We start from the raw sequence: 14,136 nt of genomic DNA, 5'->3' as shown, positions 1-14,136 counted from the left end.
GGGGTTTAAGAGCCTGCTAGTGTTGACAGGTTCAGAGAAAATAAAATAATTATTCACGAATACATCAGTTTTCTTATTTTCCATAGATTTAGAAGTTCTGGGGTTTCAACTATAAAATACATTCATACATATGCATATTTTATACAGACTTAACACAGTCCTTATTCAGTACCTTCATATTAGGACTAAATGTCCCAGGGCACTTACAGAGCATCGGAGCTGGATAGGGGTGGATGCAGCCAACCCAAAAGGCACAAACTGGAGAGTTGAGCAGGGGAAGGAAAGGAAGAGAAAAAAAGAGAAAAGACAGATTCAGGATACAGAGAAAATTCTGGCACATATCCAGTGACAGCAGGTAGGACTATCCTCTCCTCTTTTAGAAAGAGAACAGATATTAGAAAGAGGACATGACCATGGCTGTTCACTTCCCATTGGAAGGGATGTATGGTGTGGGACAAAGACCACTTGGGAATTAGAAAACCTAGATTATAGGAATCCCACATGTCCCAATATCTTCTAGGATCTATTCAATTAAATAGACCAGTGTTTCCTAACCTTTTTGATGAAGACTTCTTTTGAACAACAAAAAATTGAGGACTCCCCTTCCCATGTAATAGTGGTTATATATAGTGATTATAAATTCAGTAGTATGTCTAGAGGCATTTGTATTTCATTCATGAAAATGTACATATGACAAAGAGATGATATTTATGGGCAAGCCATTCTTCAGTGTTGGGAATGTGTTTGGTGTCCATCTGAAGTGGTGGGACCCTTACCCACAGGCCCCGGGCTTCTTGGGGATCTTGATTGAGAACCACTGAATTGGGTCACTCCATCTTCGGTCTCTTCTACTTTGTAGCTCTGATTTAAGATAAAACATCAGGACCTATGAGGGTATTCCTATCAGCTAATGGAAGGCCCTTCTTAGAGGAAATTAACCATTCTTTTGTCTGCATCTCAGATAGAATTTCTGAGTTATGCCAGACATTTCCTAAATGAATGGAGGATAAAGAAAAATGTATTTGTTCATTTTCCCTCAATCCTTTCTGACATCTTTATATAAATTGGACCTTGTTTGCCAAGACTTTAATGTTCAGATGCGATTATTTAGATGTTATTTTGGGGTTGCTATCAAGTGCTTGTTAATTCTTCTTCCCTGCATTTGCCATCTGTGTTGAGTATCAGTTTTCATAGGGGACTAATGAACATGATTGCAGGTGTCTAATCACAGAATCATAGAAACCAGAGACAGACTAGATGGATATGTTGTCTTTTCCTCTCGTGGCGAGCAGGAGGAATAACTCTGCCCTTAAGCAGTTGTCATGAATGAGAAATATGATTGCCAAGCTAATTTGCAATAGAATTAGCTGCAAATTAAATGCTAAGCAATAAAAGTAGGAATTGTTTGACTAATAAAAAATGTTTTTCTGTAATTTGATTTTCTCACTCCTAATGCCTCCTGGCAGTAGTCATCACCACGGTAGTAATAAGAACAACAAAAACCACAGCAGCAACCACCATTGATGGAGCAATGCTTTCCCCACATCATCCCATCGAATCTGTAGAGCATCCACAAAAGGCAAGTTGCTGGTTCAAGGTTACACAGCCCATAAATCGTAGAGCTGGAATTTGACAATCAGGCCCTGCTGACTCCGATGTCCATGCATTTCCCACGGTGCTCCACTGCTTCTCAGATCTGGAACTCTCTGAGTAAAATTCTACCACCTCCTGTCAGCTATTGCTAGACTCTTTCCCATTCTCTGCCAGTTGAGTTGCTTATATTAGGGCTTAGAGCAAGGAGCCTGGATAAGTGGTAATATTAATGTGATCACTGCCTCTCACTCTGGGCTGCACATTAGAATCATCTGGGGATTCTACTAGAATCTAAGCACCATTAGGATTTAAGCATCCCAAAGCGAAGGATTAGCGATTTTATTCACTGTAGAGTAGTGAAAATTACTGATGCCTGGGCCTATTAAATCGGAATCTCTCCTCAAATTGGAGCCCAGGCATAAGTATTTTTTTAATATGTGATATCAATGGGCAGCCAAGGTTGAAACCACTGCTCTACAAGCTTTCTTCATGGATCCTGTCCAAAAGAGAAATGCTAAGGCTTCACCCAGGAATGGTTTGATAACGGAAGCAACCAAAATGGCCTAGAACTGTGGTCGGCAAACTGTGGCTCTGGAGCCATATGCGGCTCTTTGGCCCCTTGAGTGTGGCTCTTCCACAAAATACCACGGCCTAGGCGAGTCTATTTTGAAGAAGTGGCATTAAGAAGAAGTTTAAGTTTAAAAAATTTGGCTCTCAAAAGAGATTTCAATTGTTGTACTGTTGATATTTGACTTGTTGACTAATGAGTTTGCCGACCACTAGTCTAGAAGCATGGGATCTTGAAATCAGACCCCAAGGGTTCAAGTTCTTTTCTCTCAGTTCCCAGCTGTGTGACCTTGTACAAGTTTCTAAAACTCTCTGAGCCCATTTCCCCATTGCTAATGTTTTCAATTTTATAGGATTGCCATGAGATTACATTTAAAAATCCATGTGAACTTTCCCCCCCTGTGCCCAGCATACAGTAAATGGTATCATTATTACTACAGAAATCGAGGGAAAGGAAAATGTAGCATTTTTAGCAGTTTTGCAATATCTGAAGTCTTTTATTTAGTTTTGTACAGAAATTTGGATGGAATTGAATTAAATGATAAAAGGAACTTTCCCCTCCCTTACTAGTGACCTTCTGGTAATCATTCACTTTTATTTTAACCTTTACCATCTGTGCAAATGATAAAGCTGATGGGTGATTTCTCTCTTGCTTCCCAAGTAAAGCAGTAAGCTGGAGCCTTAGTTTTAAAGTGAGTGCTCGAAGCTGGCATTCTTGTCAAAGGCTGTTTTAGGCTTAGCCTTCCGGTCATTTGTTCAAAGGGCTTTGACACCGAAGACCAAAAGATACCGTTGGAGATGCTACCGCTGGCAGTTTAATTGGCATTTTTCAAGGTATAGACACACAGTTTGTCTATAGGCAGAATGAAAGTGGAAATAGTGCAATTATCCTGTGAGTTCAGACAGTAAAGGAAAAAAAAAAAGGAAAAAAATCAGGCAAAGAAATCCTTTAAGCAAGCTATTTTACCTTTTTCTTTACTTTTTGCCACTTTAAAATATATATTTTTTAACTTTTTAGGAGTAGATACAATTTGAGAGTATTTTTATGACCAAATTAGGGAATTAGTAAAGCAAATACATATACAAGATCCTACAAAAGGCAGGTTTTCTAATTTGTACTTCTTTGCTTTTTTTTTGTGTGTGTGTATGTACTTGTCTTAATATAAAAGTAGTAAAATAAAAACAATCATTGCATTTACTGTGGATTTTTTTATAGGGGGCAGCAAAGAAGAAAGAGGGGAAGAATCCTAGTTAAGTGGACCAGTTAGATGTTTTATCAAATTGTGGCTAAAAATGTTTATGGCAAATCTTGATTTGGTTGTCTCCTGGCCCCAGAGAGTTTCGTGTGCCCACCTATTTTGTTGCGGCACTTAAATGAAAGCTAATAAATTGTTTGACTTTTATAATTAAACTTAAGACCCTGATTGAAGGGGATTTTAGCTTCCCTGAAAATGTACTTTAAGTTAATCTGCTTAAGAGGAATTATCTGTTTCTTATTAGCAAAATGAAAAGACTGTTCCTCTCTGGCCACGAGTCGTATAGTATTGTTGGCCTTCGAAATGGTAAAAAATGAAATGTTGTCACATTTAGGTCTTGACTCTTTGCATTTCTTATTGGCAAAGGGTGGGGTTGTCTTTTGTTGTTATTCTCTTTTTCTTCCTTGATTTGCCTTTTGTTGTTGTTGTTACCCTGGTTAAGAAGTTGGAGAATTTCATTATTTGAATATTTTTCTAAAATGCTAGTCACAGATGCAGATGAGAATTATTTCCTGAAGAATTGTGATTTTGGGGGAAATCAATTTCCAGGAATTTTTAACAAATAAAATAATTTTAGACCAATTTCTCAATATTGATTTGGTTTTTACTGCATCTCTTTTATATGTGACAATTATTTAAAATTATCACTGGAGCCCTAAGTACTTCCAAAATTATTTAAGGTGACACTTGCGAATGAATTTCTTTTGCCAGTCCAATGTTAAATTAAATTTCTGTATAATAAAAAAAAATACACAGAATTGTATTATATGTTAAAAAGGGATAATGGATCTTGTTTTTAACTAAATAATGCAATTATAATATTTTGTGATTGTGCATTCAACACCTTAGATGGATATGTAGATATAAATGTAGTACCGATCAGAATCAGTTTCCCAGAAAAAAAATAATGTTTCCACTAATACTTGAGAGACTTAGGATGAAAGACTAAAATGTAATTTCTAAAGTGGAAATAATTTTTAATATGTTTTCAGTGATGCCTGTCTTTGGATTAGGCTATAGGTGGCAAATTATTTTGAGTGCCTCAGTCTGGGCATAGGAAGGAAAAGGAAAGTGCAGGAGAATATAGCAGTCATACTCAGACAGAAATAAAGAGTTGATATAATCCAAGACCGTACTGGCTTTGTGGTTTTGTTTCTTTGGTGTATTTGAAAGTTATTCTTATTGTGTTCATGGTGTTGGGTAGTGTTAGTAATTTGCTTTATATCAAATTTTCTTTCTAAAAAAAAAAATTAAAAAATACATTGGTACTTTCATAAATTAGACCTTCTTAAGAGTTTTCTATCACAAACTTTTGTTTCTAGAGGATCCAATCACCAATAACCAAATGGTAGCACTATATCTTAAACAGCTTATTGGGATACTTGAAAAAAGTTTTCTCTACCTAATAAAATCTTAAACTTGATTATCTCAATTTTAACAAAAGTATTAAAAAAAAAAAAAAAAGAGCTGATGAACAGGGGTGGGCAACAGCTGGATTACAGTTGTGAGTATACAAAAGTTTATTCTTGTGTTATCATTTATCAGTTATTTTATTATTTTTCATACGAACAACTATAGACCTATTGTTGCCCACCCCTGTATATTAGGATGACTTTGTGTGATGGCACTTTCCCTTGAAATAAATCATCGAGGCCAAAGTGAGGTTTGGATGAGAAGTGCCTGGTGCTTGCCTTGAGCTCCGAGTGTTTTTGTGTGCACGGAGATAGGGCCGAAGGAGGCAACGGGAGAATCCAGGGCCCCCTCGCTCCCCCTGCCCTTGTCGGAACTTGCAAAACTCCCCGTATGAGCTCCTCTTGTTCACCAGCCACTGTTGGACCATTGTAAAAGTCTGAATTCAATTATGAACAACCGAGTGATTTGAAATATCCCTGAGCTACTCCAAGTAACCAACTTCCCCAAAGTTCATGGTCAAATATTTGCACTCTCTTCATATCTTTATGGGGATTTGAAAAATAGGGAAGATTGTGAAACACATTTATGAAGCAGGGCATATTGCAGAGGAGAGATGTCTCAGTTAAGCTAACATAGCTGTGCTTTCTAAAGAATGTTTCTACCCCTGAAACGTTAAAGGTGGACTTTCTGTTCGGGTGACCTAGTGCCAAATTTCCTTTTGATGTAAAACTATTCCATGCCGGCGCTCATTGGAATTTTTATGAACGTGTGGACCTGACCTGAACTTCGGTGCCGAATCATGGATGCTTTCTTTTTCTTTACAGCCAGGCTGACAGCACATGAGGGAAACACACAGCTCCTGTGTTAATGTTGAGAATACAAAGTCCAGGACTGTCTTTTGTAGGGTAAGGATCAACGACTGTGTTTTGTAGAGAAAGAACAAAAACATAACTTTTTTTATTTTTTTAAAGTATGGAATTTGAAATAAGTAAAATGTATGTTAATCAATGTATAGGCTTTAAAGGAATATTGTATTATAAACCACTTATTACTTTACTGAAAATACAGCCATTTTGAATGCTTAACTGAGACCATTGCAAGAAAAATATCTGTTCAGTTTATAATTATTTTCTGTATATTTCTCATAAACCCATTGTTAGAAAATTAGTTATCCTTTTTTTTTTCTTTTTTTTTCTTTTTTTTTTTTTAGATAATTGTAAATCTGCAAAAGCAGGCAATACAAGCAAAATGAAGAATTCAAAATTATAAGATCTCTTTGAACATATTTTTGCAACAGACGTTATCTTCAAGTATTGTTTGGTATGTGAGAACAAAAGGAATCACCATGTGAGGTTTTGTGCTTTTTAAAACTAAAAGTAAGCATTTTTACTTTTCCCTGCGTAAATGTTCTGGGTTTGACTCTAACTCATTAGGAGCATTCCTTGAACTTTTTCACATTCTTTTTTCAAGCTTTAATGCTAAGAAAAAAGCACGATCCTCCTTGGCATAAAACTAGACCCTGGCTGGTGGATCAGACGGAGAATTACACACACACACACACACACACACACACACACACACCTGTACCCCCGGGGTTAAGGCTCGGTCGGCTGTCACATCAGTGTCAGCCCATACCGTTACTGTGTTTATGAGCGATTCACCTTTCTCTCCAAATTCAGGCTTTAGGACTCTACTCCTGATGCCATCCCATCTCATCTGTTTTTGGCAACATGTGTAGGTAAAGTTTTCGGTTTTTTATGGTAGGCATCCAAAGCCAGTCTCTTGGACCAGTCCTACGGGCAATATGATTAAAGTGCCTCTCTTTCAGGTGCACTTTAAAATAAGTTGTAACTCTGGAAGGGACCTGGTTGGAAGAAAGGAGGTGGGATCTTGTATCAAACCGGAGAAACGCGGCATGGAAACCCTCCTTCAGCTGTTTTGTGCTTTCTGACTTTTGAAAGGAAACTTTGCAGCACGTCATTCTGAGAAGATTGCGAGGAACAAAAAAAAGTGGAACCGGGCTCTTCGTGGGGGAGGGGAGTGAGGTCTGACTTAGTCACAGGAAGCGCAGCTGAAACGTTCATTTACAAGGACCCCATGCATTCTATTAAGGCATAAAATAGCTCCTTTTCTCCCCGTAGCCAGCAGTTCCATATTAATTCAGGAGCTATAAAGCCAGGTTCCAATTCACATGACTTTCTAGCTGGAAAGTAAGGAAACCTTTTATGTGAAACACAGGCTTTTCAACAGGTACTGCTATCCCGCAGCCTGATATGAACTTTTCATTTCAGTGTGAGGCACCTCAGCCTTCCTGCGTGTGAACTTTTGGTGGCTGAGGTACATGTTGGTAACAAGGGTAAACGCCAAGTAAACAAGGGCGCAGGCTGAGATGTCTGTGGCGCTCCCTCCTTAAGTAAATTTACAGCTCTGCTTCTGAGGGTGTTAGCTCTTCCCCTTCAAACAATCAATCGCATGGGTGCCCAGGGTGTAATTCTCATCGCTGCGAGCACATTTCATCCTCCAGGTGTGCGTGGACACAGGAATGATGTCGCATTTCAAAGTACGTTCTTTTATTTTTAAACGCACGTCCAACCTCGTGGCAAACCCTATTTAGTATGATGTTGCAACAAGCTTAGTTCAAGGCGAATGTCTACCTCGTGAAGTCAGGTGGTTTCACACGGGCCACAGAGATCCACGAGGAATGGGACTGCGATGCTCCATCTGGTGCCTCTGCACTTGGGAGCTCCACGCAGACCTCTCGCATCGCGTGCAAACAAATCCCAGAAGAGGATGCGAAAGTGAAACCAGTCTTGTGGCTGCTGGCAGGTCGACATTCCTTCCCCTGACGCTGTGCTTGTGTTTCCCTCTTTGAATGTTCCTTCCCCTCCAGCAGTGTTAACACCATCCATTCTCGCTCTCACTCTGGGAGTTCATGCGGAGGACAAGCAGCCGGGGCCCCAGCAGCGGCCGGCGGCCCCCCTCCCGCGCTCGCTCCTGCTGCCCCCACCGCCTTCCTGCACATTCCTGCTTCCCGGAGAGTCTTTACAGGGTGTGCGATTCTGGCCTTGGCGGTCCGGCTTTTCCTCTCGTGGCTGCAGGGGCTTAACTCAACCGGCTTTTACTATCTATTCGGCAAAGCAGCTAGGAATAACGGGCCATGTTTACCCGCATCTATTGGTCATTACAGAATCATTTCTACAGACAAGGAAATCATACGGCCAGACAGAACTTTTGGGGCTATTTAACTCCACACCCTCTCTTAACAGACAAAAAACAAAAGGCCTTTCCATGGAAGCAATGGAAGCACAGACTCGCCCTCCCCTCCCCATGAAAACAAAACAAAACAAAACTCCTGTAGTGTGGGAAAGGCCGCCCACAGAATTCTCCAGACTCGGGAACCCATGCAGGGAATGGGTTTACATGTAAGGAATTTAAAAATTATATCCACGATGTGGGTAGGTAAAGGAAAAATACTTTTTATTAGATACAGCACATGTTGGTGTAATACATGTAATCACCTTAACAGAATAGCTGTAGATTCTGACGATATCCCAAGATTTAAAAATGTAAAATCCCAAATTTCTAAATTCCAAGGAAAAAACAACAACAACAACCCTGCTGCATCTACTAACAAGTTGTAGCACTTGAACCCTGGCCTTTCAGAAGGCTTACGTGAAAGACACCTTACAGCTGTCTTCAGATTTACCATTTACACGGCCTTCTGCACCGAGATGCTCTACTCTCTCTCTTGTTTGTCAGGGAGGCGGGCAGATGTGTTCACCCTTTTTAAAAATATTAAAATACAGTATTAAGCGCCCGCTGCTTGCTTCATCAGCTCCAAAGAGATTCGCGGCTCATTCTGCTGGAAGGTGACTCACCTGCAGCTTTGTTCCCAAATTAGTAACATTAGGAACCTGGCCGCATCTCACTTAGCAAGTGGTGCTTCCCACCAATTAGATGGAGAAAGTCTGCTTATGCTTATACACACTTGGGCTGCCTCCTGTCAGAGGAAGACGAGACCATCGCCAGCAGCTGTTTATTTCGCTGGCAGGCTGATGCCCACAACAAAGTGCTTGTCCCCAGGTGAATTACACCCTCGCATCGGGCCTGGCAGTGACTAATAAAGTATTCACGGAGACTACTTAAGCATGTCACGCCGTTCCTACCGCGTGCCGCTGCTGCCGCCAAGTGACAGGTCTGAAGAATCAGCAAATCTCGCCCAATGAGAGCATCATTCCCCTCCCAAACCGAGGCCCCTGCTTCCCCCTGGACAAAGACTCTGTCTTCCTGTGTGAGGAAGCAAAGATGCTTTACTAAATCACACCTGACCCACGTGGCCATCCCTCCGAACTCGGGGCTTCCCGGAAAAGAAGGGCCTGGGTGATAAAGAAAACAATGTCGTCCCAGTCGGTTTGGCTCAGTGGGTAGAGCACCAGCCTGCAAACCCCAGGGTCCTGGGTTCGATCCCCAGTCAAGGACACGTGTCTCGGTTGGAGGCTTCTGCCTGGCCTGGGCCCTGGTCGGGTATGTGAGGAGGCAACAGATGGATGTGTTTCTCTCACATCGATGTTTCTCTCTGTCTTTCCCTCTCTCTTCCACTCTCTCTAAAGATCCATGGGAAAAATATCCTCAGGTGAGGAGAAAGAAAGAAAGAAAGAAAGAAAGAAAGAAAGAAAGAAAGAAAGAAAGAAGGAAGAAAATGTATTTCCCTGAACCGCCTAATTTTAGGGTTAAAGGAGTTTCAAGTTCAGTTTGGTTCGTCTTCCACCGCCTCACACAAAATCAGACCCTGCTCCAGGAAGAGAAAGCCTTAAAAAAGCCTTAAAAACCCACCCGAACCACCCCAAGCGTGCAGCTCCGAGCGCGCCCGTCCTGGAGGACATGTGCAGGGACTGTCCTCCCGAGCCACCTCGTTCTTGAACTGGGCTGAGAGCTTTTCAATTGCTGTGACATTTTCAGCCGGGGAAGCAGCCGCCGTGGTCGCGGGGGCAATGTTTTACAGGCAATTACTTTGGATGATCAATGGAGCAATTCCCCCTTCCAGAAAGGAACCAAAGCGATCAAGTTAAATCATTAAAGAGAGAAAGAGGGAGCCCGGAGAAAGGGTCCGTCTCATTAGCAGGTGCCTGTGCCGCGGGCTCCGCGGAGGGGAGGGTCCCAGTGTCCCTGGCCCTTTAAGACAATAGGGGCGCCCCCTCCGCCCGCCGACCCCTCCCCCGTGGCTGTTGACAGGTCTGAACCCCCCTGGCAGCCCATTGTGGCCGCAGTAGGAGGCACCTGCAGAAAATGTGCCAAAACCAGGCGGGGAGCAAGGGCTTTTCAATAAGCGCCGCAGCTGGAGAGGAGAGGCAACACTAAACAAGCAGGCGGGCCAGGCATGTGATGGGAAAGGGGTCAGACCAGGCACCCCCTGTGGGCTCTCCGAGCCCCGCTCGCTCGCTTCCATTTGCTGACATCTTCTAGCTGGCTTTTCTCTATTTGCTTAATATGCTGAGGTATTTAGCTTAAAAGCACTAAATGCTTCGTCGCAATGAGCTGCTCTCTCCCCCTCTCTCTCTTTCCCTCTCTCCCTTCCCCATTTACTGTGATTAAGGACCTTTCCCCGTACTTTCTCTCCCTTTCTGCCCCAAACGAAGACTGTTTTTCTCTTCCTCCCCTCCGAGGACTAGGTTACAAGCATCCTCTCACCACAAACTGCCCGCTTGATCTTACTCCTCTTTCATTCAGAGACAAGTAGAACTCTCCCTATCCAGTATGGGAGCCCTTCCCGAAGCACGCATCCCGACCGCCCTGAGCCGGGCCGCAGGCCGCATCACTCTCCCGCTCAGCACACAGTTATTGTGCACCCACCGCGCGCCCGCCGCCGCGGCTGTCGGGGCTTCTGGAGACCCGGGGAGGGACCAGACGTGCTCCCGCCCTGCTGGGTGGGACCTCGCAGACAGGCTAAGGGACTCGCGGAAGCGTGGGTTGAGGAACCTGTTTTGCACTCCTGCACGTTCCTTTGTCGTATTCCCAGGCCTTCGAGGATAAGCAGGAGTCGGGCCAGCACAGAGGGTCTGCGTGTGCCTGTGGGGCGGTGGCTTTGGCAAGTGGGCCTTGGGGAGCAAGAGGACAGAGCCTCAATTTTGGCCCCTCTCAGTGGTCCATTCTCCTTAACTTTGCTCGCTTTCCAGTTACCATGATACTCCCGTTTATTTTTTTCTGACTTTAAGGAGAAAGGCATTATCTTTAAATATATTATATATATGTGTGTGTGTGTGTGTGTGTGTGTGTGTGTTTATTGATTTCCGAGAGGAAGGGAGAGGGAGAGATAGAAACAACAATGATGAGAGAGAATCATTGATTGATGACGCTCCCTACTGGGGATTGAGCCTGCAACCCCGGGCATGTGCCCTTGACCGGAATCGAACCTGGGATCCTTCAGTCCACAGGCCGATGCTCTGTCCACTGAGCCAAACCAGCCAGGGCAGGAAGGCCTTATCTTATGAAAACATCAGTGACTCAGGGCCAACCACCCGTCCAGGGCCACACAGCGAGCAGGCAGGTGCTACATGCAAAGGCCTGCCAGGAACTGGCCCCTCGGCCGCCCACCTCCACCTTTCCGCCTTCTACCCCCAGCATGGGCGCAGGATTGGAGAGCAGCTTGGAAACAGATAGACAAAGTGACGTTTTCACAATGACACTCTCCCCCTCCCCCACAGATGGAGAGCGTCGGCGTGTATAAGTTCTGCGGGTGTACGTCGAAGAACAAAATGAAGTGCGACTCGCGGTGGGAGGTAACCGCTGCAGGTAGGAAATGAACCCGTCTCTGTGAGTATCTAACCATCTGAAACAGTTATCCCTAGACCGTCACTCCTTCACAGAGGGACCGGGCACCTTTAAGACGGGGACACGGAGACTGAAGCACCCATGAGATGTTGGCTAACCGGCTGTGACACATCAGCCAGTTCAGAACGCCAACAAGTAGGTGGAGGTGTGAGCACGAGGGTGTCTCAGAGGCGCTGGGGTCAGGAAACGAAGTCCTTTTCCATTGACCCACAGCCCGGCATGGCTACTGTCTGGGGCTGGTGGAGGGGCCTGGCGTGAGTCTGGCCCGCTGAGCACAGCCCGGGGCCCTGCTCGGCTCTGTGTGGGCCCAGGCCGAGGCGGGCCGAGGTGGCCTCTCCGCTCCCCTGCGCCTGTCTGTGCTTTGACATGTCTCTCCTCTCCGAGGACCGGTCCTCCTCTCCCTTCTCCCCCGGCGCCCCCCTCCCATTCTGGAGAAAACAAGTGGACTATTCATGGAAACAGAGAAAGAGTGAGCAGGGAGGGGGTTGGGGGGTGGGCCATGCCACCGACAAACTCCATTGAAAGCCACTGGCTGTTCATTTACATTCACACTTTTAGAAAACGTTAACTAATGATGTTAAATGGTTTGCCAAAGGTCCTGGCAGGTCAGTTGTAGAAGTGTCATTTCTGCCTAATTAGGGCTCTTGTGGCTGCCCAGGGCCTCCCAGTGCAACTGGTGACAAGCCCAGAGCTGACAGCTTCAATTGGTGCCAATAGGAAGGTTGGGCCGGTCATGTTTTCCAACTCAGCCAGGTGTTTGCTGAATGGGGGAGGGGACTGGGGAGATCTGAGCGCCTCTATGATCCTTTTTCTTTCACGGCTCCCTCCCCAGTCCTTCCCCTTTGCCTGTCCTGCCTTGTGTCAAGGTCAAGAATGGGCTTTGTTAAATCAGCAATTTGGGTTGTCTCTGGGAGGTCATTAGCAATCCCCAGCCCAGACATTTCGAGTAGTCTCAGATGCTTGATTTTTTTTCTCCCTAAAAATCAGAGAGTAGGAGAAGAAAAATTTAGGTGAAAAAACAACAGTAGAAACAAAACGAAACAATAAAGACCCAGAAAACTCTGCACAGCCACCAAAGTGTTAAACTTCTGAAGACATTCGTAATAATAAAATTGTTGGAAGAGAGAACAGCTAACCCATCCTGATCGAGGCCTTGAATATTTTAAAGAAGAAAAGATAATAATGAAAACAAATCCTCTAACATTCAATTGGCCTTAGAGTACCTGTCACATACTAGGTGCTCAGTAAACAATGTATTGTTGGTTTGATTTTCCAGGAGAAAAATTACTGTCCGGGAAACAAAGAGTGATTGATAGAAATCTTGCCACTTTGCTTTAAGTGTTTCTACAACGCTCTTTGAATTTCTCAGCAGACTATAAATCACACGCTAAGTTCGAGTACCACCTGATGGGTTGATATGATCAGCTTATTCCCTCCCCTCCCTACTTTTCTTGGTTTCTGTTTCATAACAACTTAAAGCAAGCAAAATACCACCGGTGCTCAGCAGCCCCAGGCTGCAGCAACTACAACTCGAAGGGGCACTCCCATGGCGAGGACGGGGCATCCGTGTCCAGAATTCGGATTTGGCCAACGTACTAGCAGATCCTGCAGAGCCGACGGCACTCCATCTTTGTGCCTGAATCCGACACACCAGCACTTGAGCGCACATGCGCACACACACAAATACACATATGCTTACTGAAGGTGTTGGTGGGACTGTTAGACAAGAAGGACAAGCATTCATACATGGGCATTTGGGGAAATGTTGTGTTAAAAGGAAAGTTTGTTTTGTGAGGACTGAGAGGCAAAGATTACAGCTCTGGGCAGGAGGAAGGAGATGAAAGTGATGGTGTCTGAAACGACGTTTTGAGCTTCATTTTCCTCACCCCATGATCTTTTCCCACCTGCTGCCTCTGTTTTCTCTAACATGGGACAGTGAAACCGGGGCCGGAGAAATAGACGGTGTGTGTCTGCTGATTTGGGTAAAGGAGTGTCGTGGAGGTTCAGTTCAGAGGCAGCGGATATAAGACACCGGGGACAATTCCCGGCACACTTCAGGTGCCCGGGAGCAGCCAGCCCTTCCTGCTTCTGAGTCCTCCGTGGCCGAGGAGCACATGCGGTTCTGTGGTGTCCAGTTAGTTTCTCACCGCCCAGCACAGTTATGTACAAAGAGAATGAACACAAGGCTAATAGGCTGACCTCACGAACGATGCGTGAACAGATGAAGCTATATGTATTCAAACAGTTTGGTTGCCTGTCTCAGACTTTTCCCTGGACCTCCTTTGTCATTAAATTCCATCAAAAGATACTCTTTGCAGGCTCGTCCCTCCCTTTCACACCACAGCACCTGCTCTTTTTCTTCTTCTTCAGTGACTTTAAATTTTATTTACTGTTTTATTCATGCTGCTGTTATCCTGGGACATGTTTCACGTCCAGTTCCAGGACTAACCCCTAAGTTGGCTCCGCCTCCCGCAGCCAC

At 44.4% G+C, this 14,136-nt stretch overlaps 1 protein-coding gene across 6 annotated transcripts in view; it reads left to right on the top strand.

Annotated features, from left to right (window-relative positions):
* The window catches only part of HSPA12A (heat shock protein family A (Hsp70) member 12A), a 104,183-nt gene that overhangs the window by 3,347 nt on the left and 86,700 nt on the right, over positions 1 to 14,136 (top strand). For 3 of the 6 annotated variants that reach the window (XM_084903736.1, XM_084903740.1, XM_084903735.1), the window contains exons 2-3: positions 5,654 to 5,734; positions 11,531 to 11,618. In XM_084903736.1, the coding sequence (XP_084759862.1) occupies positions 5,669 to 5,734; positions 11,531 to 11,618 (154 nt within the window). In that variant the 5' untranslated portion in view covers positions 5,654 to 5,668. Of the gene's footprint in view, positions 1 to 5,653; positions 5,735 to 6,189; positions 6,206 to 11,530; positions 11,619 to 14,136 lie in introns of those variants that run through there. The other 3 variants (XM_084903738.1, XM_084903737.1, XM_084903739.1) reach the window with 2 other exon arrangements.

This window comes from Pipistrellus hanaki, assembly GCF_964339955.1.
Source record: "Pipistrellus hanaki genome assembly, chromosome: 14".
NCBI classification, from domain to species: Eukaryota; Metazoa; Chordata; class Mammalia; order Chiroptera; family Vespertilionidae; genus Pipistrellus; species Pipistrellus hanaki.
This window is presented reverse-complemented; position numbering and strand designations above follow the sequence as displayed.